The sequence below is a fragment of the Trichosurus vulpecula genome, chromosome 2 (genome assembly GCF_011100635.1).
Source record: "Trichosurus vulpecula isolate mTriVul1 chromosome 2, mTriVul1.pri, whole genome shotgun sequence".
NCBI classification, from domain to species: domain Eukaryota; kingdom Metazoa; phylum Chordata; class Mammalia; order Diprotodontia; family Phalangeridae; genus Trichosurus; species Trichosurus vulpecula.
The window spans coordinates 328,531,823-328,557,105 of NC_050574.1; the positions used below are offsets into that span (position 1 = coordinate 328,531,823).

At 44.1% G+C, this 25,283-nt stretch overlaps 1 protein-coding gene across 1 annotated transcript; it reads right to left on the minus strand.

Moving 5' to 3' along the window:
• Nucleotides 1-451: 451 nt before the first annotated feature.
• SLC51A (solute carrier family 51 subunit alpha) lies at nucleotides 452-24,733 on the minus strand. The gene is made up of 9 exons (XM_036746163.1): nucleotides 24,558-24,733; nucleotides 23,032-23,126; nucleotides 12,038-12,192; nucleotides 9,055-9,128; nucleotides 8,423-8,581; nucleotides 7,103-7,214; nucleotides 6,711-6,857; nucleotides 2,204-2,309; nucleotides 452-745 (listed from the first exon to the last, which is right to left on the minus strand). The coding sequence occupies exons 1-9, from the start codon at nucleotides 24,593-24,595 to the stop codon at nucleotides 609-611; spliced, it is 1,023 nt and encodes a 340-aa protein (XP_036602058.1). The 5' UTR covers nucleotides 24,596-24,733; the 3' UTR covers nucleotides 452-608.
• Nucleotides 24,734-25,283: the final 550 nt, after the last annotated feature.

Consider the following 25,283-nt stretch of genomic DNA (forward strand, 5'->3'; position numbering starts at 1 on the left):
CAGGGGCAATCTTGCTATAGCCTGGTGGGGAAGCGTCACCAAATTTTTGCTGCATAGAAATGAAACCTAGCGCTAGTGTCTAAATAATGCTTTTTTAGTTCTATAGCAAACGGGATAGTTTCCCTTTTCATTTTGTTCTTACCCCACAATCTGATTTCTTTAGGGCTTTGGGCTATAGCTAAATTATATTAATGATGTGCAATTTCAAAGGATCTATTGCATTCTGGCAAGACTGGCAAACTTAACTTTTCATTTGCTTTGGGATGTGTCCCAGATTTGTTACAGTGACATTTTATGTACAAATGAACTTTTGAGTATTCTGGCTTGTATATGCTGCTCCCTAGTCCCCAAAACAAAACCCTTACATTTGCAGAGTTTAAAACTCCATCATTTAATTTTTTTTATAAAATAAAATCTTTTCTTCGCCCCCCCCCCCGACCCCAGCACTTTATCATGTTAAAATATTCAATTTAATCTCTGTAGTTATTTGCCGCCTACATAATGACAGTGAGAATTTCCTTGTTCTTTTCACATCTGGACTAGTGAAGAAGGACCTTTGCATTTTTGGTGGCTCCAGCCATTGTTTGGGGGAGCCAGTCTGTGTTTGTTTAAGCTTTGACTTCAGAGGGTGGATCCAGAAAAGAGAAAGGTTCAAGCCCCGTCTTATCGTCTCGCTTCCGATAGAATATTCTTGCCAGTACAGCGACCAGAAAGGTCTCTAGTACCTGAAGGTGGCAGTTCATCACTACAAAACATCACATGGATAGCATTGAGAAACAAAGGCAGTATCTTGTTGATAAATTCAAGTCTAAGTAGCCTGTTGAAAGGATTGTCATTCACTCATTTCAGCCATGTTCAACTCTTCATGACCTCATTTGGTGTTTCTTGGCAAAAATACTGGCGTGGTTTGCCATTTCCTTCTCCAGCTCATTTTAGAGATGAGGATACTGAGGCAAACAGGCTAATAAGTGACTTGCCCAGGATCACACAGCTAGGAAGTGTCTGAGGGCAGATTTGAACTGAGGAAGATGAGTCTTCCAGACTCTAGGCCCGGTGCTCTATCCACTTCACCACCTAGCTGCCCTGTTGAAAAGGATTATTGGTTTATCAGATCCCTTAATCTATATTTCTGTGATAACTTCTCTGCAAGATTTCCTGGGATTACCAGTTTTAGGCATTCTTGATACTAGTGTAAGTTGCCTGAAAGTAAGTTTCAACCTTACTCATTCAGTAAACCAGACTTACTACCAAACTGATGATATTACTGGAGATTGGTTGTTTAAAATCCTAATGACTACTTTTAGCTACATAAGCTGGGCACCTAGGTGATAGAGTGCTGGGTCCAGAGTAGGGAAGATACATCTTCCTGAGTTCAAATCTGGCCTCAGACTCTTAGTAGCGGTGTGACTCTGGGCAAATCACTTAATCTGATTGGCCTCAGTTTCCTCATCTGTAAAATGAGCTAGAGAAGGAAATGGCTCCAGTATCCACTCCAGTATCTTTGCCAGGAAAACTCCAAATGGGGTCACCAAGAGTCTGACACAATTGAACAATGTCTGAATAACATATAGACAGCAGTGCCTAAGAATAATAAAATATTATGCCACTCTGTATTCGCATAGCACTACAATAAGGATGTTGATAGAACAGATAATATCTCCATCTTAGAGATCAGGAAATGTACCTAGAGAGGCTAAGATTGCTCAAGGCCATAATAAATGAGAGATGGAATCAGGGCTAGTGTCCAAGTCTCCTGGTTTTTAGTCTAGACCTCTATGACTCCAAGATAAGTTTTATGAGGATAGTAAAGGGAATGTTTATGGTGCAACTATGGATAAACTGTTTTATTACACAATACATTTCTGTTAGCATGACCATCTCTTTGATAAGGATACCTATTCTTACCCCAGAGATTATGTGATGGAAGCTCTATAGTCATGGACTCCTTGAATACTCTTCTTGTCTGGGCACAATGGCTAGTCTCAAGCTATTAGGTTTTAATTTTCTCTCCCTATGTAAGGCAGAGGGGTAGAGGATCACGGTGGCTTTGACCTCTTAAAGATTCTCTTCTTCGACAGTGAGCATCTGTAGGGGTTTGAGACAAGCCGAGAATATCTCTGCCTCTTGTTTGCCTTTTTCCTGTTCTCCCTCCCTGATTCCCCAGCCCTCCTCTAGGAAATATCAAGAGTTTGTAGATACTCACCTTGGGACCTGATTTTAGAGGAAAAGGGCGGAGAACAAGCAATCTGTCCAACACTGGCCAGTGTGGAGAAAATAGAGGGTTGCAGGGTAGTTATTACGAACATTACCTATGAATGAGAGCAGAGTGAGAGTGCATCCCAGAAAGTTCCCCTGTATTTGAGAAAGAAGTGTATTTGGAGGAGAGGGACCAAAAACAGTGAGTAATCTGGAGACTCTGTCATGGGTCATCGGTTGAAGGCACTTGGAGAAAAGAAAACAGAGGGACATGCTATATGTCTTCAAGTATAGAAGGAGGAACTTGTTCTGCTTGTCTCTGAAGGGCAGAACAAGGAGCAATAGGTGGAAATGACAATGTTAGGTTTAGGCTTAATGTGTGGAAGAACTTCCTAAAAATTGCAGATAGCCAAAAGTGGAGTGTGTTGTCTTGGGAGTTCTCTTCACTTGAAAGGCTGCAGGTGAAGACTGAATGACCACTTACTGGGGACCAGATCATTCTTTCAGTCCCTTCCAAATGAGATTTTGTAATTCTACCTGAAGAGAGCAGAGGCCCTGTGATTTTCCGGTGTAGTCTTCTAGGTTTTCATCTGTCTTTCATTGTATATAGGCACAACCATCTTATATTGCAAGCTTAGGAGAGTAGGGGATTCAGATATTCAAAATCCATGTGTACTAGAAAACCTCTTACTATAGTTTTCAGCCTCTTTCCTCATCAAACATTTGACCAGAACTGCTAATTGGGGACAATATGTATTGATTCAAAGCTCATGAAATCCTGACTTAGCTGGAGGTTTTAATGCATAAGCATCAAAACGGGCAGTCCAGAAGAACAGAGAATAAAGATTGAATTGGCTGATCCATTGATTAATCAAGTCAACCAACACCTAGTAACCACCTGCCTTTCAAGTGTTATACACAATGTGATCTTCATTACTTCTGCCTCGACCCCTCATCTACCCCTCCCTTTGCCCTCATCCATTGACTGCAATTTATCCTAGAGATATTCCAGTGTACCAGTTTTCTTAGCTTAGTCAAAAGCAGGTTCTGAGTTTTCCTTTTATGCTAATCATGGGTAGGATCTCACAGTCACGGTGCATTTCCTTGTATGACCTTGGACTGCAGGAGGAAGTTGTTTTTTTCTCTATGAGCACTATTCAATTGAACCTCTGTTATATGCCTAGCATCATATCTAGAGTTTGCTGGCCATAAAAAGAAGGATAAACACAATATCTGCCCTCAAGAAAATTAGTCTGGTTGGAGAAACAAAGCTGCTTTATGTGTATTCATCAGAAAATGCTATTAGGTATTGTATACAGAAATGCTGAGATGACTCTGTGATCTCATTAATTTGTAAGTTCCAACAACGCAGCTGGCCATCCTTCCATGTCTGTTCATCCTGTGAGACTCTTCCCTGATTTCACTGGATACTGAGAGATTGCCAGTACACCACTCTGGCTTTTAACCTGTCATCCTTTGCCCTCACCCCTTGACAGACCCATCTTCTTTTCCTATCATTCAGCTACTTGATATATTTTGCTCCTTTTTGTTCGAAGTTCCACATTGGTTATATGTTACAGGTTGCTTAGACCAATTGCTCTCTGTATGTTTTAATTTTTTTGAGACTTGGGTCTCCCTACCTCACTTGGGCTAAAGTGAAGCCACCATTCATAGGCCCAATCCAGTACCATACAACATGTATGCTTTAACCTGCTCCATTTTTCCAACTTGGTCCAATTTGCTCCTGAGGCAGCCTGGTGGCCCTCAGCAACCAGGGCCCACCACATTGGTGCCAGGCTGTGTGGATACCTGATTAGCTTAACTGTGCTACAGTTGATAGCTCGCAAATCAAGCAATCCACCAGCCTCAGCCTCCCCCTCATCAGGGATTACAGGTGTGTGCCACTACAGCCAGGTCATTTTCAGTTCTCTAGAAACCATTGTGTTCTATGTCTCACTGCTGTGTGGTACCACTAGTAGTGGTGGTGGTGTTCAGTCATCTTAATCATGTCCATCTCAAAACTATGTATTTGCTGTTCAGTCATTTTCAGTCGTGCCTGACTTTTCATGACCCCCTTTCAGGTTTTCTTGGCAAAGATCCTGGAGTGGTTTGCCATTTCCTCCTCCAGCTTATTTTACAGATGAGGAAACCAAGGCAAACTGGGTTAAGTGACTTGTCCAGGGTCACACAGCTAGTGTCTGAGGCCAGATTTAAACTCAGGAAGATGAATCTTCCTAACTTCAGGTTTGTCGCTCTGTCTACTGTGCCTGTAGTAGGATATAATTATTAAATATAACCCAAATACGTGAACAATAAATTCTGTGGGCCATTTGCAAAGTAAGAACTTAATATTGGTTTGCATTATTGTGAAGGGAGGTAATGTTTGAGGTGGGTTTTGAAAGACAAACAAGATTTGAATAGGTGGAGAGAAGAGGAGTAGGGCCTTCCAAGAGCACTAGCAGTTGGGGATGCTGGGAAAGGACTCCTGCAAAAAGTGGGAACTGAGCATTCTTGAAGCCAGGGAAACTAAAGAGGTAGAGGGGAGGGGACCGAGTGTCCAAGGCATGGGGACAGCCAGTGCAAAAACATCCATCTGGGAGTGTCTCATTTAAGGAATTGTAAGTAGGCTACTGTAGCAGGATTGGAGTGAATGGGAAGGTATAAACTGTAAGAAGATTGGAAAGATAAGAAAATGCCAGGTTACGAAGAGCTATTGCTATGCCAGACAGAGGATTTGATATTTAAAGCTGGAGATGATAGGGAGCCAATGGAGTTTATTATTGAGCAGGGGTAGGGGCAGAGACATGGTCAATCATGCACTTCAGGGTGAACACTTTGAGACCTGAGTGGAAGATGGACTAGAGTAGGCAGAGACTTGAGGCAGAGAGACTGGTTAGAAAGCTATTGCAGTAGTCCAGGCACAAGAAAAAGAGGGCTTGTACCAGGCTGGAGGCTGTATGAATGGACAGAGAGGGATGTATATAGGAGCTGTTTGCAAAGGTAGAAATGACAAAACTTGGCAAGAGATTGAATGTGTGGGGTGAGTGAGAGTGAGGCGTCAAGGATCATGTTGAAGTTTCAAGCCTGAGTGCTAGGAAAGATGGTGGTACCCTTGACAATAATAGGAAAGTTCGGAAGAGAGGAGGGTTTTGAGGGGAAGATAAGAAATTCTGTTTAGAATATGTTGAGATGTCCAAGAAGAAATTGGTGATGTATAATTGTAGCTCAGGACTAGGGCTGGTCATATAGATATGGGAATCATTTCTATAGAGATGATAATTGGATCCATGGGAGCTGATGAGGTCACCAAATACAGAGTGAAAAGAAAAGAGGAATCAGGACAGAACTTTGGAGGACACCACATGTATTATTTTGCGTTTTAATTATTTGTGTGTGTATTTTGTACCCCTTAACCGTAAACTCTGAGAGCAAGGACTGTAACTTAACTAAGTAAGGTCCTCTAGCACCTAAAACAATCTTCTGCATGTGGTAGGTGCTTAATAAGTATTTTTGGAATTGTATTAACCTACATCTGAGGAAATGAGGATATAGCTTAGAGCAATGGCATTGGAAACAGAATAAGACGTGAGATATTAAAAAATATTATAAAGGAAGATGTGACAGTGAGGGAAGTGAGGGATGGGAAGATGGGAAGGGATATGACTAAGAGGAGCGAATTAAAGATAATCCAGAAGTTCTAATGGATGAATGGGAAGATGATGGAAAGAAAAAGGGAATTTACAAAGGTGGTTCCATTTTGAGGATTGGCAGGGTATCCAGGTGGAGACATCTTGAACACAGATGGGGTTATAAAATTATTGGTCAGGTCCAAGAAAGTTTGATGGCTAGAAATCTGGAAACCTGGACACTGACAGCTGGAGCGCATCCTGAAGCAGGTTACTAGAGATTATTATGCCATATGGAAATCAGCTAATGGAACTGGAAGCACGACAAGCTTGCTTCCAGGCATTTGAAAGATTGGTAATATAGAAGAAGGGCAGTTAGGTGGTGCAGTGAATAGAGTGCCGGACCTGGAGTCAGGAAGACCTGAGTACAAATCCAGCTTCAGACACGTGCCAGCTGTGTGACCCTGGGCAAGTCACTCAACTTTGCCTCAGTTTCCTCATTTGTAAAATGAGCTGGAGAAGGATATGCAAACCACTCCAGTATCTTTGCCAAGAAAACACCTAATGGGGTCATTAGTCTGACACAACTGAATAACAAAACAGCAGATAAATTCAAGGCTGCTGTCTCTACACAGCATGGGTACTCTATTAATGCTTTTGCCCTTCAAATTTTCCTTCCAGTTTTAACTTCTTATCCCGTTTCCCTCTCTCTGATTCTTTTAATTTTTGGCTCGGTTGACGACAGATTAATTTTCTGGCTCTCCAAACCTAGAGGAGCCCTAGGGATGCCCAGGGAAATTTGGGGCTAAAGTCAGGATTTTATAGCTTGGGATACCATTTCTCTCAGGTGATGGAACCGACAGCATTTGTGCACTTAGATGCAGTTACCTCAAAGAGAATGAATTTGCCTCCCATGTTCTGAGCTCTGAGGCGTGACATGGCCTGGCGGGATAAGATGCCCAGGGCCCAGAGTGCCAGTAGGGCCGACACACCAAGGCTGACGTTGATCCACATAGCTGTGCTTGTTGCAGAGATCTAGGTGGGTCATAGAAGAAAGGAATCGGTGAAAGAATTCTGCCTAGAATCTCTCTCCCCATGTTGATGGCCAGAAGGAAGAGGCCATAATGCCCTTTCCTGCATAAACCCCTACCACCTCTGCTATGCTCCAGCCCACCAGAACGGGGAAGGGCCTCAATGTTAAGTTTGCTCAACTGGAGGCAGGGCATGGGATGAGGCTCCTCCTGGGTTTTATTTCCACTCCCCAGCCCCTTCCTACTTACTTCTGCTGGATTATAGATGCCTTCAGGTACCAGCATCAGGCCCAACAAAACAAAGGCCATTCTGAGGAAGGCATACTGCAGTGGGGCCAGCATCAGCACCCGCAGCTTCTTCCTGAGGAGAGTGGGAGGGGTATGTTGGCACAGAGCCCACTCCTCCTATGCTGCCACATGAAGGAAGCCCTTTGGTTGTCCTCAGAGAAAGAGGACCACCATGGTGGCTGCTTAATTTGTGTTAAGTGGATCTTCTTTCTTCTGGGGATTGAGACGCCATAGGGTGGTGGGAAGGGAGCTGAGAAGAAGCTAAGACCCGAGTTCAGATCCTGTCCCAGATGTTTATTAGCTCTCCGATCTCTTCCATCTGTAAAATGGGGATGACCATGCACCTGTCTCCCAGGTTGTTGTGAGGAGCAAATGAGATAACACGTAACGCACTTTATGAACCTGAAAGCTCGATAGAAATACTAGCCATCATCATTCCGGTGCTAAGACGGCAGGCACTGTAAGCTCGTATCCAGGCTCCCACACACCCCCTCATCTCAAAAGATGACAACTCTCGGGCAGAATTCAGTGTTAAGACGATCAGGTGGCATAGTGGACGGAGTGCTGACCCCGGAGTCAGGAAGACTTGGATTCAAATTGGGCCTCAGGCACTAGCTGTGTGACCCTGAGCAAGTCACTTAACCTCTTCCTCAGTTTCCTCAACTTTAAAATGGGGTTCATGGGACCTACCTCTCGAGGTTGTCAAGAAGATTAAATGAGATCTTTGTGAAGGGCTTAGTACAATGCCTGGTACATAGTAGATACTTAATAAATGCTTGCTCCCCTTCCCTCCCCAAGGACTAGGAAGAATGGCAGAGATGAGCAAATGGAGTAATTAAGAGCCTGATCTGCACCGGGGTGGAGCAGCCTCAGAGCCCTAGTTCTGCCCTCAGTATTGTGGGAACTGTGATATAGAACAACCTGCCATTTTTATGGCTGAGGAAACCAAGGTCAACAGAGAAAAGGTGACGCTCTTGTGTTATGCTCAAGGTGCTGGTGAGGCAGCCAAGTGGAGACATCTAGCAGACAGAAATTGAAGCTTGGAGCTGGGAAGACATTAGGGGTGCAGCCCTAGATTTGGGAATGAGCCACATAGATGTATCTCCACCAGTGTTCTAAATGAACCATCACCCTGGCAAGGCAAAATTTCTAGAGGAAAAGGCTTTTCACAAGCATCATTCTATGACTTCCACCCTGAGTTGTGGTTTTCCCCTCACAAGTCTTAATCTATATACATTCATATTCTCTGTCTGTCTCTCTCTCTCTCTCCCCCTTCCATACCTGGTAAGGAATAAGGGGGGACAGCAGAGGCAGCAACAGCAGCAAGGGCCAGTGTGGATTACCATCGGGACGTCCTTCAGAGTCCTCAGCACTGCTTCCTTCCCACCAAAGCCTTCCACCATGACCATCATTGTCAAGTATAAGCAAACGGCAACATACCTGAGGACAGAGAGGAAGGGAGGGAGGTGGTTAGGTCCTGTCCTAGGGAGGAACAGGACATTTGTTGTCTGGGGAAGGGAAAGTTCTTAGGAGGAAAGAGATGAAGTGAGGGCTTGGGCTTAGATGTTGCTGATGGGGGGCTGCAGCAGGGACTGATCTTGTGTGTGGGAGGGAGGGAGATGAGGGAACAGGATCGGGGGACAGTGGAAAAGGAGATGTTAACAAGAACCCAGGCTTCAGAACAGCCGAATCACCACAGCTGGGGGAGTGCTCATCTTCCGATCAGTAGCATCTATATTGGGATTGGGGGCGGCAGTCCTCTTTGATCAGCCCCGTGTCAAGGAGTAGGGAGAAGAGTAGGAGCCGTGGCTGCTTCAAAACTAAATGGGGAGGAGCAGAGCCCCAAGTCTGAGCTGGCCTCGGCCTGCGCTAGTAGGAGAAGCCAGACCCTGGAGGAGTACTAGAGTGCTTACGTGGTGACAGCCATCTCCACGAATATCAAGGCGCGGGGGATCCAGAGCCCGCAGCAGCAAAATACAGACACTACCTACTTGGAAAGAATCAGAGACAATCAGTTGGGAGAGGGAGAATGCCTCGCTCCCCAGAAGTCTACAGCCCCAAAGTCCAGTTTCTTGGGTGGGTGTGGTATAAACTAGGGCAGAATGGTTGGTTGATCTAGCACTGACTTGACCTCAAAAGATAATCCCATGACTTCAGTGGACACATCTATGTAGCTCACTCCCAAATCTAGGCCTCCACCCCTAATGTCTTCCCAGCTCCAGGCTTGCATTTCTGTCTGCTAGATGTCTCTGCTTGGCTGCCCCACCAGCACCTTGAGCATAACACAAGTGTGTCCCATTTTCTCTGTGGACCTTAAGTTTCCTCAGCTGTGAAAGTGGCAGGTTGTTCTGTATCACAGTTCCTACAATAGTTGTTCCAAACCATCTCCCTTCAATCTCCTAAATCTGCCCTTCCCCCTCATTCTTAGCGGGAAGTCTCATCTACTGTACTTGAGAAGATGGAGACCATTTGATGGTGAGCTGCCTCAACTCGGAGAAAACATTGCTAAGAATTCTGAAGGGCGAGAAATTTAAGACCTTAGGAAAAACTGGTTAAAAGGCAGGTGTCCAAGAATGGCATTTGGATTTCTGGATAATGTCATGAATTGCTTTGCTGTCCTCCTCTTCCTCTACTTCTCTTTACCTAAAACAGTATCCTCTAGATCAGAAATCTCCAGGGAGAATTAATCCACTCAGTTTTGGAATTCTGCACTGAGTCCAGAACTGTCCTGATTAGGGAGTGAGTACAAACTCACCCAGCCTAGCCAGCCCTGGACTTCCCCATGGCCTGTTGCCATCAGCTCTGCTGCTGCCTTACGTACTTCCTTTCTCCTCCCACCATCCCATTTTCTGCCTCTTACTCTGGTTCTGGTCATAGTAATTAAATCAATGCGAGCATTGTTTCTGGCTCCACACAGCATCTCTGTGGTTCTCTAGACCCAAAATGCCTTCCCTGGCATTCAGGATTTGAATTCAGATCTCTTCCTGACTCCAGTACTAGGGTTTATCCTGTAACCTCCTTGAGGACAGGATTTGTCTCACTTTTGTGTTAGATCCTCAGTGCCTAGCACAGTATTTGGTATATAAAGACTTAGTAAATGCATTTCCTTCCTGCCTGCCTGCGTTCCTTCCCTTCTCTTCCTTCCTTCCTTCTCTTCCTTTCTTTCTCTCTTTCTTTCTGTTTCTTCCTTCCTTTCTTCCTTCCTTCTTTCTTTCTTTCTTTCTGTTCCTTTCTTCCCTCCTTCCTTCCTTCCTTTTCTTTCTTCCTTTCTTTCTCCCTCCCTCTATTCCTCCCTCCCTCTCTCCCTTTCCTTCCTTCTTCCTCCCTCCTCCCTATTTCTTTTTTCTTTCACCTTCCCTCCCTTTCTCTTTCTTTCTCCCTCCCTCTCTCCCCTTCCTTCCTTCCTCTCTCTCTCTCTCTCTCTCTCTCTCTCTCTCTCTCCACCCCCCCCCCTTTACAATCAGCTTAGCTTTCTCTCTTCATCACTCTACTGAAACTGTTCTCTTTTGTTGGATCATCATTTATATCCTACCCCTTGAATGTTGATGTCCCTCAGGGGTCTGCCGTGGGTTTTCTTCTCTTCTTATCCTATATTCTGTCCCCTGGTGATCTCATCACTTCCAAAGGATTCCCCTCTATGCAGGTGGTTCCCAAATATATATATATACACATACATACATATATAATAGTAATATATATATGTATTCATACATACATACATACGCTCAATGTCTCTTCTGAACTCCATTCCCACAGCCTGTTGAACATTCCAACTTGGATGTTCCATTGAGATGTCTTCTGCTCAAACAACATAACCAGAAGGCAGCTCATCTTTGTCCCTAAACCCCCTTCTCCAAATTTCCTCCAAATGTTCATATGGACTATTTGTATCTGACCTATGGTAGCGCCTTCTGAGCTCATTTTGGTCCTCTTGGAGTAAGAAGGACAACAATCAACTAATCCCTATTTTATTGATGGTACCACGACTCTTCCAATCTCCCAGGTCCATAACCTCGGACCATCTCCTTTCTGTTCACATGGTCGCCATCCTAGTTCAGGCCCTGATTATCTTTTTCCTGGGCTATTGAAATCGTCTTCTAATTGGCTTTCCTGCCTCAAGGCATAAGTCTAATGGCTCTTGCTCAAAAGATTTTTACTTGTTCTCTTGTCTTTAGGGTAGTGTTTAAGCTCTGAGAGCTTTGTATCTGGCTTTAATCTAGTCTTATCTCACATTACTCTTGTTGTGGACTCTGCCTCCCAGCTTGAATGTCCTATTACATTTTCCCCTAATCTTGACATTCTTTGTTCTCTGGCCTCCCATCCCTCCTCATGTCAGTCTCTCCAAATTCTTACCTTCCTTCAGAGGCTTAGCTCAGGTGTCACTGGTTCCATGAAGCTTTTCTTGAGCCCCCCTAGTTGCTAGTGCTTTCTCCCATCTCAAATTTTTATTGATCTGCTTTATATAATAGGAATAATAATAAGTAGCTAGAGTTTATATAGTGCTTTAAGGTTTGCAGAGTGCTTTATAAAAACCATCTCATTTGATCCTCACAATAACCCTGGGAGGTAGGTGTCATCGCCTCCATTTCACAGATGAGAAAACTGAGGAAAACAAAGATGACATGATTTGTCCAGGACTGCACACCCAGTAAGTGTCTGAAGCAGTGAAATATGAGATCTTTGAGGGCTGAGACACATTTTTGAGTCTCACAAAATACAATGCCTTCCATAAAGTAAGCATTCCATAAATCTTTGTCGGAAGAAATCAACTAAACCTAATTCCTCCTGCCCTCTGGAGGATAACTCCTCAGAGGCTTGAATAGCTGAGTTTCATGGCTGCCCCATCGCTGGTCCTTCTCCTGCCCTGCCCCCCCTCCAGTTTGGCCAGTCTCTCACCGTTGGAGCAGAACTATTCCATATCAGGGTCTTCCTTTTGATTGGGCACTGTATATGCTTGTACAGGTAAAAGGCATCCTCCACATAGATGATGATAGAGACCACAGTGAACAGGGTCAGGATCCCACTGATGGCCAGCTGCATAGAGTTCAACTCTGGGGTGGAAATGATAATAGCAACAAGTAAGTATGGCTTATATTGACATAGTACTTGGCAATTTAGAAAGTACTTTATATAGATTATTTAATCTGATCCTCAAAACAACCTTGGGAGTCACGTATGGAAAGTAATACCACTAGGGACATTTTAGTGCTTTGATCCCAAGGTCAAAAGGGGCAGCTGGGTGGTGCAGCAGATAGAGTGCTGGATCAGGAAGAATCACCTTCCTGAGTTCAAATCTGGCTGTGTGACCCTGGGCAAGTTACTTAACTCTGTTTGCCTCACTTTCCTCATCTGTAAAATGAGCTGGAGAAAGCAATGGCAAGCCACTCCAGTATCTCTGCCAAGAAAACACCAAATGGGTTCATGAAGAGTCAGACATGACTGAAAAAGTCTGAACAATAAGGTCTCATAAAGTAAATGATTAGCAGAACCTATTCAGTAGTTCTACAGTTCTCCCTTGGAGTTTCTACAACCCAGGAGAGTATACAGCTAGGTCCAGATTAGTGCGAATAATGAATCCCAGGAAGTGGTCACATATGTTCAAATTCACGGTATTTACAGGTGTAATTATGTAAGCTGTGGTACTGGTTTCCAGCCCAATGGAGATATGCAGTGTAAATTCGAATAAGGAGACTTATACTTAATGGAATTAAGGAGACTTATACTTAATGGAATTCATTGTTTGCACTAACAGAGACCTAACTATAATAGGAGATACGGGCTACTGTTTTTATGTTTTAAATATTTGTCAGTGTGTCTACTATTAAGTCCAGGCTTCGTGTCAGAGAAGTAAACCACTGCCGTAGTGAGCAGAAGATGCCTAGGTAAGCTCTAAGCCTTAACAAGCTGTTTATCTCTTCTGTCTTTTGTGACTAAATTCCTCAGAAAAAGCTGCCTACAACGGGTGCCTCCACTTTCTTTTCTTAATTCCTTACAATCTGGCTTCTGGCCTTATTCCACTGAAACTGCTCTTTCCAAAGTTACCAATGATCTCTTAATCGCCAAATCCAATGACCTTTTCTCAGTCCTTATGCTTCTTGAGCTCTCTATAGCCTTTGACTTGTCAATCACCCTCTCTTCTCTCCAGGTATTCAGAACACAGTTGTTGCTCCTCATCCTCCTCCCCCTGCTCCTCTTCGTCCTCTCCTCTTCTTCCTCCTCCTCTTCCTCCTCCTTGGCTCTTTCCTCTTCCCCTTCTACTTCATACAGTCATCTCATCAGCTCCCTTGAATTTAATTATCATCTCTATGCTGATGATTCTCAAATCTACCAATCCTACCTGAACCTCTCTGCTGACTTCCGGGATTGTATCTCCAACTGCCTTTCAGAAATCTTAAACTGGACGTCCAGCGGAGATCTGAAATTCACTATGTCCAAAACCCAAACTCACTATCTTGCGTCCCAAGCCCATCTCCTTTCCAAACTTCCCATTCTTTTCCAGAGCAACACCATACTCCCAGTTCTTCACCCTCAAAACGTGGGTGTCATTCTTGACTCTCGAGTCTCCTGTATCCAATCTGTTGCCAGGGCCTTTTGGTTTCACCTTTGTACCATCTCTCAAACAAGCCCCCTTCTCTCCTCTGACACTGCCACCACTCTGGTGCAAGCCTTCATTACCTCACACTTGGATTATTCCAGTAACCTGCTGGTGGGTCAGCTTGTCTCAAGTCTCTGCTCTCCAATCCATCCTTAATCAGTTGCCAAAATGATTTTCCTAAATTCTAGGTCTAACTGTGTCACCACCACCTCCATCCCCCTTCTCCATTCAATAGACTTCAGTGGTTCCTTATCACTTCCAGGATCAAATAGATCAAATATAAAATTTTCTGTTTGGCATTCAAAGTGAGAGAAATGACTATTTTTCTCTTATATTAAATAACCAATTATTGGGGAGATGCAGGGTTTTTCCTTTTTCCTATTTCAAAGTCCAAGGATATCTGTCTCTGACCTTGCCCCACAAAGTCGGTACACAAAAATGGCCATGCCCTTGATCTTGCCATCACCCACAGACACAGCATCTCCATGTTCACAAACTCTGAAATTCTTTTGCCTGATCACAGGCTTTCCATCTCTCCTTCTGCCTTCCCAAGACATACCAGAATGTCCAATTCCTCTACTTCTCAGTTCTTTCTGGGACCATCATCCCTGCATTAGCTGTACTCTCCTCTTTTCCCCACTTTTGCATCTTGGTAAACTTGTTCAATTCCACACTATCTTTCTCTCTTGAGTTTCTGCCCCGCCCCCCGCCCCATCATAACTGTTCCTTGTCAAGCCTTAGCTTTGGATCACTCCCAACATCCATCACCTTTGCTCCTCTACATGTGCTGCTGAGCAACAGTGGAAAACTTACACAACTATTCTGACAAGGTCCACTATAAATTTATGTACACGGCCTCAGCTGGACCCTCACTGATACTAGGCAATCTTCTACATCTTCCTTATCAATTCTATCCCATTCTGCACAATGGCTCTTCCAACCCTTTTTAGCCCTGCTCAAACTTCTTATGGCTCTCCATTGTACTACCTTCTCAGCTGCGAACCCTGCTTCATTTTTACAGAAAAAAATGAAGACCATTCACCAAGAGCTCCCTCTTCTCTTTCCTTTATCTCATATCACTCAGATGCCTTCTGCCTTTATCTCTTCCCTCATCCCTGTCCTACACAAAGAAGTGGCCAAGGCCAACCTGTTTACCTACAAAAGTGGTCTCATTCCATCCTGTCTCCTCTGGCACATTTCCTCCTCTGTCATCTCACTTAGCTTCATTCTCTCCCTATCTTCTGGCTGTTTCCCTACTGCCTACAAGCATACCCATATCTCCTACATCTTCAAAAAGCCCTCACTAGATCTTCCCATCCTTGCTAGCCATTGTCCTGTGTCTCTTCTGTCCTTTGTGGCTAAACTTCTTGAGAGCTGAGAAGGTCATCTTCGATTGCTGCCTCCACTTTTTGTCCTCTCACTCTCTTCTTAACTTTCTAGCTTCCAACCTCACCATTCCACTGAAGCTGCTCTCTCCATAGTTACCAGTGATCTTTTAATTGCCAATTCCGATGGCATTTCTCAATCCTCATCTTTCTTGAGCTCTCTGCAGCTTTTGATGTTGTCAATCGCCCTCTCCTCCTTGATAATCTCTTCTCCATAAGATTTTGGGACACTATTCTCTTCTGGTTCTCGTCCTATCTACCTGCTCCTTCTGTCTCCTTTGCTGAATCTTCATCCACGTCACACTCATCAACCATCATGTCCCACAGAGTTCTGCCCTGGGCCCTTTCCTCTTCTCCCTCTATACTATTTCACTTGTTAGCTCATCAGCACTCATGGATTTAATTATGTCTATACTGATAATTCCTGAATTTACCACTGTTGACCTTCAGTCTTACATCTCCAACTGCCTTTCAGATGTTTTAAACTAGGTGTCCAGTAGACATCTTAAACCCAATATGTCTAAAATGGAACTTTGGAAGACTACTGTGCTATAAGAAATGATGAGCTCAGTGATCTTAGAAAAACATGGAAAGACTTGAATGAAATAACGAAGAGCGAAATGAACAGAACCAAGAGAACACTGTATACAGTAACAGCAGTATTGTTTTAAGAATGACTGAGCAAAGAAGTCATCTGGACAATTATAAATACCCAAATGAACTCTAAAGCACATATGAAGAAAGACGCTATCTGCATCCATGTTGACTTTTTTCCTGTTAATCCCTTTGGGGAATAATCTAGACATGATTTATTCCTAGAATTTGTTTGAGATTTTTTTCTGTAGTTCTTCTCTGTGGGAGGGGAACAAAATGAGCCAGAGAATGTGAGAACAGCTAGACCCGCTTCCCTTTATGGATCAGGCTCCTCTAGGATAGATCTCCATGGAACTCCCCCAGAATGTGAGTCCAGTCCAGTGTGGGAGCTTCTTAGTTGGAGATCCCGCTCTTTCCCTCTCCTTTCCCCACCCCTGAAGGCCACAGATCTTATAAGGAAACATAACTGAGTTCAATTTTAGACATGTTGCACTTAACATACCTATGCAGGGGACATCTAGTTCAAAATGTCCAGTAAAGAGTAGGTGATTTGGGACTGGAGCTCAGAAAAAAATAACATGGTGCATGTGTGTGCACACATGTGTACACATGCACAGTATGACAAATATATACATACATATATTCATATTTAAATATATCACACACACATCTGGGAGAACTCTGAATATAGGTGTTAATTGAGATCACTAAAAGCAAGTATAGAGAGAGAAGAGAGAAGTCCAGGAGAGAGTCTTGAGATACACTCATAGTTAGGGGTCAGATTATGGCAGGTCATGGATCTCTAGCAAAGGAGGATTAAGGAGTGGTCAGACATATAAGAGGAGAATCAAAGAAGACTGGGGTCAAAAAATCCAGAGAGAAGAGAATATCTAGGAGGATAAGGTGGTCAAACAATCCACAAGCATCTATTAAGTGCCTACTACGTGCCAAGGACTATACTAGGCATCAAGATAAAAAGACAAAGCTGAAACTTTTCTTGCCCTCTCTTGAATGTTAATATGTTAAATACTACAGAGAGGAAGCAGCTAGGTGGCTTAGTGGATAGAGTGCTGGACCTAGAGTCAGGAAGACCTAAGTTTGAATCTAGCCCCGGATACTTACTAGCTGTATGACCCTGGGCAAGTCTCAACCTCTGTTTCCCTTAATCCACTGGAGAAGGAAATGGTAAATCCCTCCAGTATCTTTGCCAAGGGGGCAGCTAGGTGGCCCAGTGGATAGAGTCAGGAAGCAGTATGGTCTTAGAGTCAATAAGACTCATCTTCCTGAATGCAAATCAGACCCAGACACTTACTAGATGTGTGACCCTAGGTAAATCACTTAACCCTGTTTGCCTCAGTTTCCTCATCTGTAAAATGAGCTGGAGAAGGAAATGGCAAAGCACTCTAGTAACTCTGCCAAGAAAATACCAAATGGGGTCAGGAAGAGTTGGGCACAACTGGAAAAGACGGATCAGCAATAGCTTTGCCAAGAAAACCCCACAGATAGTATGGGCCACTGAACAACAACTAAAAACAATAACAACAGAGAGGACAGGGAGAATAAGGATTGAGAGATGTGGGGAGCCAGCTATATCCTGCTTAGGCCTCTTAGACCTCTGCAAGGCAGCGTCAATCGAGAATGGGTCTCTGCACGGCAAGGCCAGTTTTAGGATAAGAAGACTTGGCAAAGAAAACCCGCCTTCATAGCTGATTGCCCACATGGGAGATGACAGAAATGTTTCAGTCTGTTATCTATATGCGAGAGAACATAAATGCTTCAATATGGTTAGCCTTGAGGAAAAATAATGTCTCACTCCCAGGAACAAGGAGATAAAAAACTTAACCAATGCTTTATTGTACTCTTTGAGGTCTGGATGACTCAGCAGTTAACCTGTACAAAGTACTGTCAGTAACTCCATTAAACTCAGTCAGTCTATAGCTTGACTATATGACTCGCCTAGCCCCATGTCTTTGTATTTTTGTGTCCATTACTTCATCATATATTCACGCCACTGCTGGCACAGAGAAAAGGCCATTTGATTTGATGATGAAGAGATCATTGGCACTCTGGAGAAAGCAGAGCTGGCTGAGGAATGAGATCAGGAATCAGATGGTGAGGGGTTGAGAAGTGATTGGAGACAAGAAGTGTAGACATATATTTCTTAGATCTTTGCTGAGAAGGGGAAGAGAAATCTGAGTTAATAGACCATAGATCTGAAAGTAGAAGGAAACTTAAGGTCCAGGAAGGTGGGTCAAACGAGGTTTCCTTAGGTATGAGGGGAACCTAGGCTCGCTTCCTTTGCTTCAACAGAAAAAGAGAAGAGCTGCCTGATAATCTAGTGAGATATTGCTGGTCTACATCAAACACCATACTTGCCCTTTCCCTCAGTCATATCTATAAATCTTCCCTAATAATCCTTTTCCTCCCTTCTAATCAATACTACAGACAGTTTGCTCTAAACCAGCATTGCCACGAAAAAGTCAGTGTTATAAGTAATTTCCTCCTAAAATATTAAAAATGAAATTATGTAAAAAATTATCTGTGGTATTTTTTGTTTAAAGAAGCCTTTAATTTCCTCTCTTTTGTGCCAAAATATCACCAGCCCTCACCCTCTCCTTATTGCTAGGGTTTTCCATGCTTTGAGGTCCCCAGACCAGTATTTTCATCAATATATTTTCATCAGGAAAAAACAAGTGGATGACGAATGTCTCTTGCCAGATTAGAACATGCATATATATGCACATTTATATAGAGCTTGTCCATCAGCAAGCATACCTTGGGAGGAGAATACATATGGACAATGAATTGAGGCCGGAGTTTAACAGGAAGAGGAAAACGAGCTGGATTAGCTTCAGGAAATTCCAAGGTTTCTTCAATGGTCCCAAGCTTCCCATGAAATCAAAGGCCCATCATTTTATGGCCAACATCCTACTGGTGATGCAAGATGTAGAGCACAATAGTCTCAGAAGAATTAAAAAGGAATAACAACCAAGGGCAAAGGAGAGGCGTATATGGTGGGTATGAACATGCTCTGACGTTTAACTAATGAGAAACTCTGAAGAAAATAGGAGCAAAGATGTCATCGATTGGAAGAGAAGATGGGCTGGTCTCATGGCTGAAGGCAAGGATTTGCGAATAGAACATTTTGCCTTATGATGCTAGGAGAAATCAAGGAAGGACCTCAACACACTGGGGCGACCCTGCCCCCTCCCACCCCTTCCCCAAAATCCCCCTGAGGAGAACTTATGGCAAGACTTGGATAAGAGTCACGTAGGATGAGCAGGCGTGGATAGGTTTCAGACTACATCACTGGAAGAAACTTCCAAATTGTTCTGATCACAGATGCCTTTGAGTATTTGGTTCACTATGCTTTAAGCCCAGAAAGATTTCATTTAATGTTCCCTTAGCAAACAGTAATTTTTACCATCCTTTAAGAAAAATTTCAGCTTATGCTAAAAATTATTTTGTTAAAGGGCTAATGGCCTCTTTAGGGATAAACTATGAGTTTTTTTAGATTTTTTTTTCCTTTGGAGGGGGGATGGCGGGGCAATTGGGGTTAAGTGACTTGCCCAAGGTCACACAGCTAGTAAGTGTGTCACGTGTCTGAGGTCATATTTGAACTCAGGTCCTCCTGACTCCAGAGCTGGTGCCCTACTCACTGCGCCACCTAGCTGCCCTGGGATAAACTATGTTTGACCAAAATTTAGAGAGAAAATTTAGCAGAGTTTAATAATATAGATGTTTTGCGGCAACCTCCAAAACAGTCCCAGGTTGACTCTCTTATTTCATGGTTCATTACCTCGGGCTCTCAACTTTAGAGTCACCTTTGAGTTCTGACTATAATTTCCTATATACAGTCATTTACCAAATCTTATTGATTCTTCCTTCACAACGTTGCCCAAGTCTGGACCTTTCTTTTTATTCTCATTGTCTCTCACCTTAATCCAGGGCCTCATCACCTTGCTTTTGGATTAGTATAATAACCTTCATTTCTCTTCTTTTTTCATATTCTCTTTCTCTTGCCATCCATTCCATCAATTCATTCCTATATACATTTATTAGAGCGCACACTGATAAATCATTCCAACTCACCCCTTCTATCCTGCCACTCCCTTCCTCAAAAACTTTCAATGACTCCCAATTGCCTAAGGAATAAAGTCCAAACTTCTCTGTTTTTCAAGGCTCTCCACACTCTGACTTCAGCTTCCCTCTCCAACCTCTTTTATTTCTTACTGCTCCCCAATAGAAACCTTTCACCGCAGCCAGGCTAGCCTCCTCACTCTCTTGTGACCCTCATTCCTGTCTCTGCCCTGTCCTCCATGGTCTCCCACCTGGAGGGACCACCTCATTTTCTCTCCATCAAACCAATTTTTGCTCTTCTTTTTAGGGCTCAGTTTCTAAGCTTTGCCCAACCACACTGATGTCTCCCTTCTCTGAGATTCTTTTAATATCTGTACCCCTCATTTGGGCACTTACATTGAAATGCAAAATCAACTGTCCAATGGCAGTGTGACTTGTCTCCCTAATTAAACTAGAAGCTCCTTGTTTTTGTTCGTGAGAGAAAAGGGATTTTCCCTAAAGTTGTATGAATATTTTTTGTTTTGTACATTACCATCATTTCACAATAATTGCTTGCCTTTCTCCTCACCCCATAGAACCCAAACTCACAACAAAGAAAAACAGTAAAGAAAGCAAAACAAACACCGAGACTGTCACCGATGGCTAAGATGATCTCATTTCCCCTCTCATACGTTCAGTTAACAAAAAAATTCCGTACCACTTAAGTAGTATATGGGCACAAAGAGGAAGTTTATAATGAAACCAGAGATCTGCAGACAATTAGTCATCCTGCTCATATTTATTAACTGTGACCTAGCATTGCTTAATCGAACTCTAGCTTGATCCATAGCATGGCACAATCCAGTTGTTGGATTTAATTCTGCACAAAAGTGCTAAAAGAAGAGAAAGTTTATAGAGAGACACGGAACTCGTGCCTGCTGGGATACCTGCAGGAGAAGGCATTAGAGCAACCCAGGCAGCTGATGATGGGAGAAAAGACAGACAGTGCGCAGAGTTCTGATCGGGTGCCCCGACAGAATTTTCTCTTAGCTTGCAATTTTGTGACATCTAGAAACAGCTACTTTTTACCCCAAAATTTCAAATCCATCTAGTTTCAAATCTATCTAGGAACAAATCAATAATATGGTTACTTACCCCCAGCAATCTCTCTCTGCCTCTGTCTAGCTTTATTTCCCTCTCCAGCTCCCTCTTTTCCTTTCTTGAGCTTTCCTCTCTTTCTCTCTCCCTCTTTTCTCCTCTCCTCCCTCTCCCCTCTCCCTCTCCCTCTCCCTCTCTCTCTGTCTCTCTCTCTCTCTCTCTCTCTCTCTCTCTCTCTCTCTCTCTCTCTCTCTCTCTCTCTCTCTGTCTCTCTCTCTCTCTCTCTCTCTGTCTCTTTCTCTCTCTCTCCCCTTCCCAATTCCTGGTTGGGAAACCACTCATTTCTACCTTATAGCCTTAGATGTTAGGCTTGGGCACAGAGAGATTAAATGATTTGCCCAGGGTCATATAGTTAGTATGTGTCAGAGTCATCACTTGAACCCAGATCTTTCTTAGTCTAAGGCCAGCCCTCTATTACAAGTACCTTTCTGTGGTCATAGTACGTGAAGATGTATGCCTAGAAGGGCTTAATAAATATCTGTTGAATTGAATAATACTATGAAATAATAGAAAGACTATTGAGAAAAATCATTACAATACTGTAAAAATTAGTTCATCATAGATATCTTTCAATACTTAAAAAAATGGTGAATTCATCATTATGGACACTCCCTTTATTGATTCATATCCAAAACCCTCTATAGTGAAGAGTCCACACCTAAGTAAGTGTTCTTCATGAGTTGATATAATTGTGAACCTCTGGTAATGAACCTCTCCAAATTTAGCTGATCTGGTCTTCTGGTGACAAACAGAGAGCCCACTGCTGGGCTCAGATCCAAAGTCCTCCTAGGGGGGCAGCTAGGTGGTGCAGTTGGTCAGGAGGATCTGGGTTCAAATCCAGTCTCAAGCACCTAGTAGCTGTGTGACCCTTGGCAAATCACTTAACCCTGATTGCTTCCGCCCCACCCACCCCCCAAAATAAAATCTCACCAAAGTCCTTCTAGGTTTGTCAAAGGGTGTTGTTTTTTGGTGGTTTTTTTGTCACAGTCAATAAACATTTATTAAGCACCCACTGGGGTGCTTATTAATCATCCTTTGCCAGGCACTGTGCTAAGCACTGGCCACCCAAAAAAAGGGAAAAGACAATCCCTGATTTCAAGGAGCTTACCTTCTAATTGGGCAGATAACAAGCACGTGCCTATGTGCAAACAAACAAGATACAGACAGGATAAACCGAGATAATCAACAGAGAGAGGGCACTAGAATTAAAGGGAATCAGGAGGGGCTTCTTGGAGAAGATAGAATTTTAGCTGAGACTTCAAGGAAGCCAAGAGAAGCCAGGAGGTGGAGATGAGGGAGGGGGAGAGCATTTCAGGTATGGGGAGAGCCAATGAGAATGACTGAAGCTGAGAGATACAGAGTGTTCTGGGAACAGCAAGGAGGCCTGTGTCACTGGATAGCACGATATGGGCGGGAGGGGGGGGGCGGGGAGGCTGGCAAGGTATAAGGTGTAAGTAGACTAGAAAAGTAGGAGGGGGGCAGATTATGAAGGATTTTGAAAGCCAGGGAGAGGATTTTATATCTGATCTTGGAGGTGATATGGAAGCCGCTGGCGTTCATTGAGCAGGGGTTCAGGGTGATGAGGCTTTCGAACAGGATCCTTAGAGCAACAAAACCAAGGAAAATAACATCTCAAAATGGGCTACATTCACCGTATAAAAGCTTGCAATCAGTAGGATTGCATAAGTAGGATACTACTTATGGTTCCTAGAGAAGTTTACAAGGCTGGGTTTTCCTGTTAGTTTTTTGAGCTCTCCAGCTAGTAAATGAAGGTTATTTGATACCTTCCAAGGGCATATACTTTACAAGACGCTGGACCGTCTCCCAGTCATCCTGATCTACTGAACCCAGATGGCTCTGGAGGAGAAAGTGAGGCTGGTGACTTTGCCCAGCCCTCCCTCACTTAAATCCAAGTCACCTGCAAGTCACGGCATCACCTCCCTGAGGTCATGGTCCTCTTCGAGAATGTAGGACAAGCAGCAACAACTTTACAAGACAATAAAATTGGAAATCTGTACAGGCCTTTTTCCTTCATACTTCCCCCTCCCCGCTTCCACCTTTCCCCTCTCCAGATTGTTTCCAGGCGACGTCTGACTCACTAGACAGGAGCTGGGCTGCCGCAGGAGGATGAGAAAGGCATTCTGCTGGAACACTGTGGTTGATTGTCAGCACCTCGAACAGACTGAGTGGAACCCTAGGAGAGAAGCGCATCTCCCTAACTCCGATGTTCAAAATCACAGTGGGAACACGGGGACTTTACGTAGGTGGGGCTTGTTCCCTGAATTACCAGACATCCTCTCTAGCCACTGTCCTCTCTAGCCATTGTGGACTGGATTCTGTAATCATCTGTAAGATTCAGATCTAGAAGCAACCCCAGAGATCCTCTAGAATCAATCCTTCCATTTTACAGGTAAAGAAACTGAAGCCCAGAAAAGTGAAATGGCTTGCCTGGAGTTAATAGCTATGATGGAGCAGAGTCACGATTTGAACTCAGGTCTTTGGCTCCTAATCCCATGTTCTTTTATCTGCCTCTGTGGGTTGAGTTCATTTTTGTTCTCAATTTCTCCCACATCTACAGGGAGTCCTGTGGAGAGATCCTTGACATGGGGAGGACTAAGCACCTTGACTATGAAAAACCTATTATTCTCTGCAGGCAAGACTTGGCATGGAGTGGGAGGAGGGGAATAAGAAGAGAATAAGCATTGATGGAGTGCCTACTGTGTGTCAGGCACAGTGCTAAAGCATTTTTACCTGTATTATTTTATCTCATTTGATCCCAGCAACAATCCTGCGAGGTCAAGGGCTGTTACTATCCCTATTTTACAGTTGAGAAAACTGAGGGAGACAGAAGTTTTGAGTGACATGCCCAAGGCTCCACAGCTGGTAAGTGTCTGGAGCTGGATTTGAACTCAGATCTTTCTGACTCTAGGCCCAATGTTCTAGCCCCCCCCCCCCCCCAACACACACCACCAGTTGCTGTCAGGATATAGCTGAAATCAAGCTGTTTTGGAGTCAGAGAACCTGGGTTCAAATTTTGTCCCTGATGCTATCTGTGTGACCCTGGGCAAGTCACTTCACTACCCCAGCATCCTCGTCTGTAAAACGTGAGGGTTGGGCTAGATGGTCTCTGAAGCTTCTTCTAGATCTAGCCCTGATTCTGCGGCTGTTATCTGGGACTATCTTGGCTCTCCGGGAAAGCCTGACCCGCCTGCATATCAGTGGGACAATTCCATCTTCCTCTCACCACCCGGATCTGGCCGGTCTGGTGTGGGGCAGGCAAGTGGCACAGAGAAAATTACCCCTTTCCACAATGGGCCAGTCAAACATGGTGCCAGCGTATCAAGCAGAACCACTGTGCCCAGGGCAGCCTGAGTCACGGGTTGTCTTCATAGCTGCCGTGACCCAGAGGAGTTTCTCAGTCCCTCTCCCTGGGCTGGACCGCTAGCTCGTTCCCTTTCCGTGCCAGAGATAGGTTCAATGTGAAGGTTCCCACTGTCGGAAGTAGGAATAGCGGCTACCTGGGTATAAGGTGGGTTATTTGGCCGGTGGGGGATGGGGAGGGGGTGCCTACAGCTTAGCAATCAAACTTCCAGGGACTTAAGGTTCCGGAGATGCTGTCACTTACCTGGGGTCGCGTCTTAGCGGGCTCGCGCCGGGCTCCATTATCCGGACTGATCAACTTTTTGCGGTTTGGCTGACTCGAGGCTGGGCGAGGGGGAAGTTCAAGGTGTGCTGTGGCTGAGCTTTCAGCGCGGAGCTGCAGTTTCTACGCCTAACCCTGTCTTCTCTCCTTCCTGTCAAGCCAAGTTCCTGGTAGCAGAGTTCATTTCTAGCAAAATGCAATCAGTTTGAATGCCTCAGGTCCTGGCTCCTCCCTGATTTCCTGTGTTCTCTACCTCCTCATTCCCACAGATGAACCCTATCCCTGATCTTTCAGGGCTGGCTGTCAGGGAGACTCCTATCTTAGCAGTGGAACATCCCAAAGCATTTAGGGAGAGCAGAAATGCTTTCTCCTCACTCATGAGTCCCTGGTCAGGAGATCGGAACTCTCTTTCTCCTCATCTACAGCTCCTGACTTCCCTGGCTTTCTTCAGGTTCCACTAGAATTCCACGTTCTATAAAATTGTACGTATTCTTTGATTCGGCAATACTATTGCTACGTCTGTCCCAAAGACATGAAAAAGGGAAAGGAGAAAATATTTGTACAAAATATTTGTTTTTGTGGTGGCCGAGAACTGGAAATCCCGGGGATGCCCATCAATTTGGGAATGGCTGAACAAGCTGTGGTATATGAAGGTAATGGAATACTATCGTGCTATAAGAAAGGATGAGCAGGTGGACTTGGGGAAAA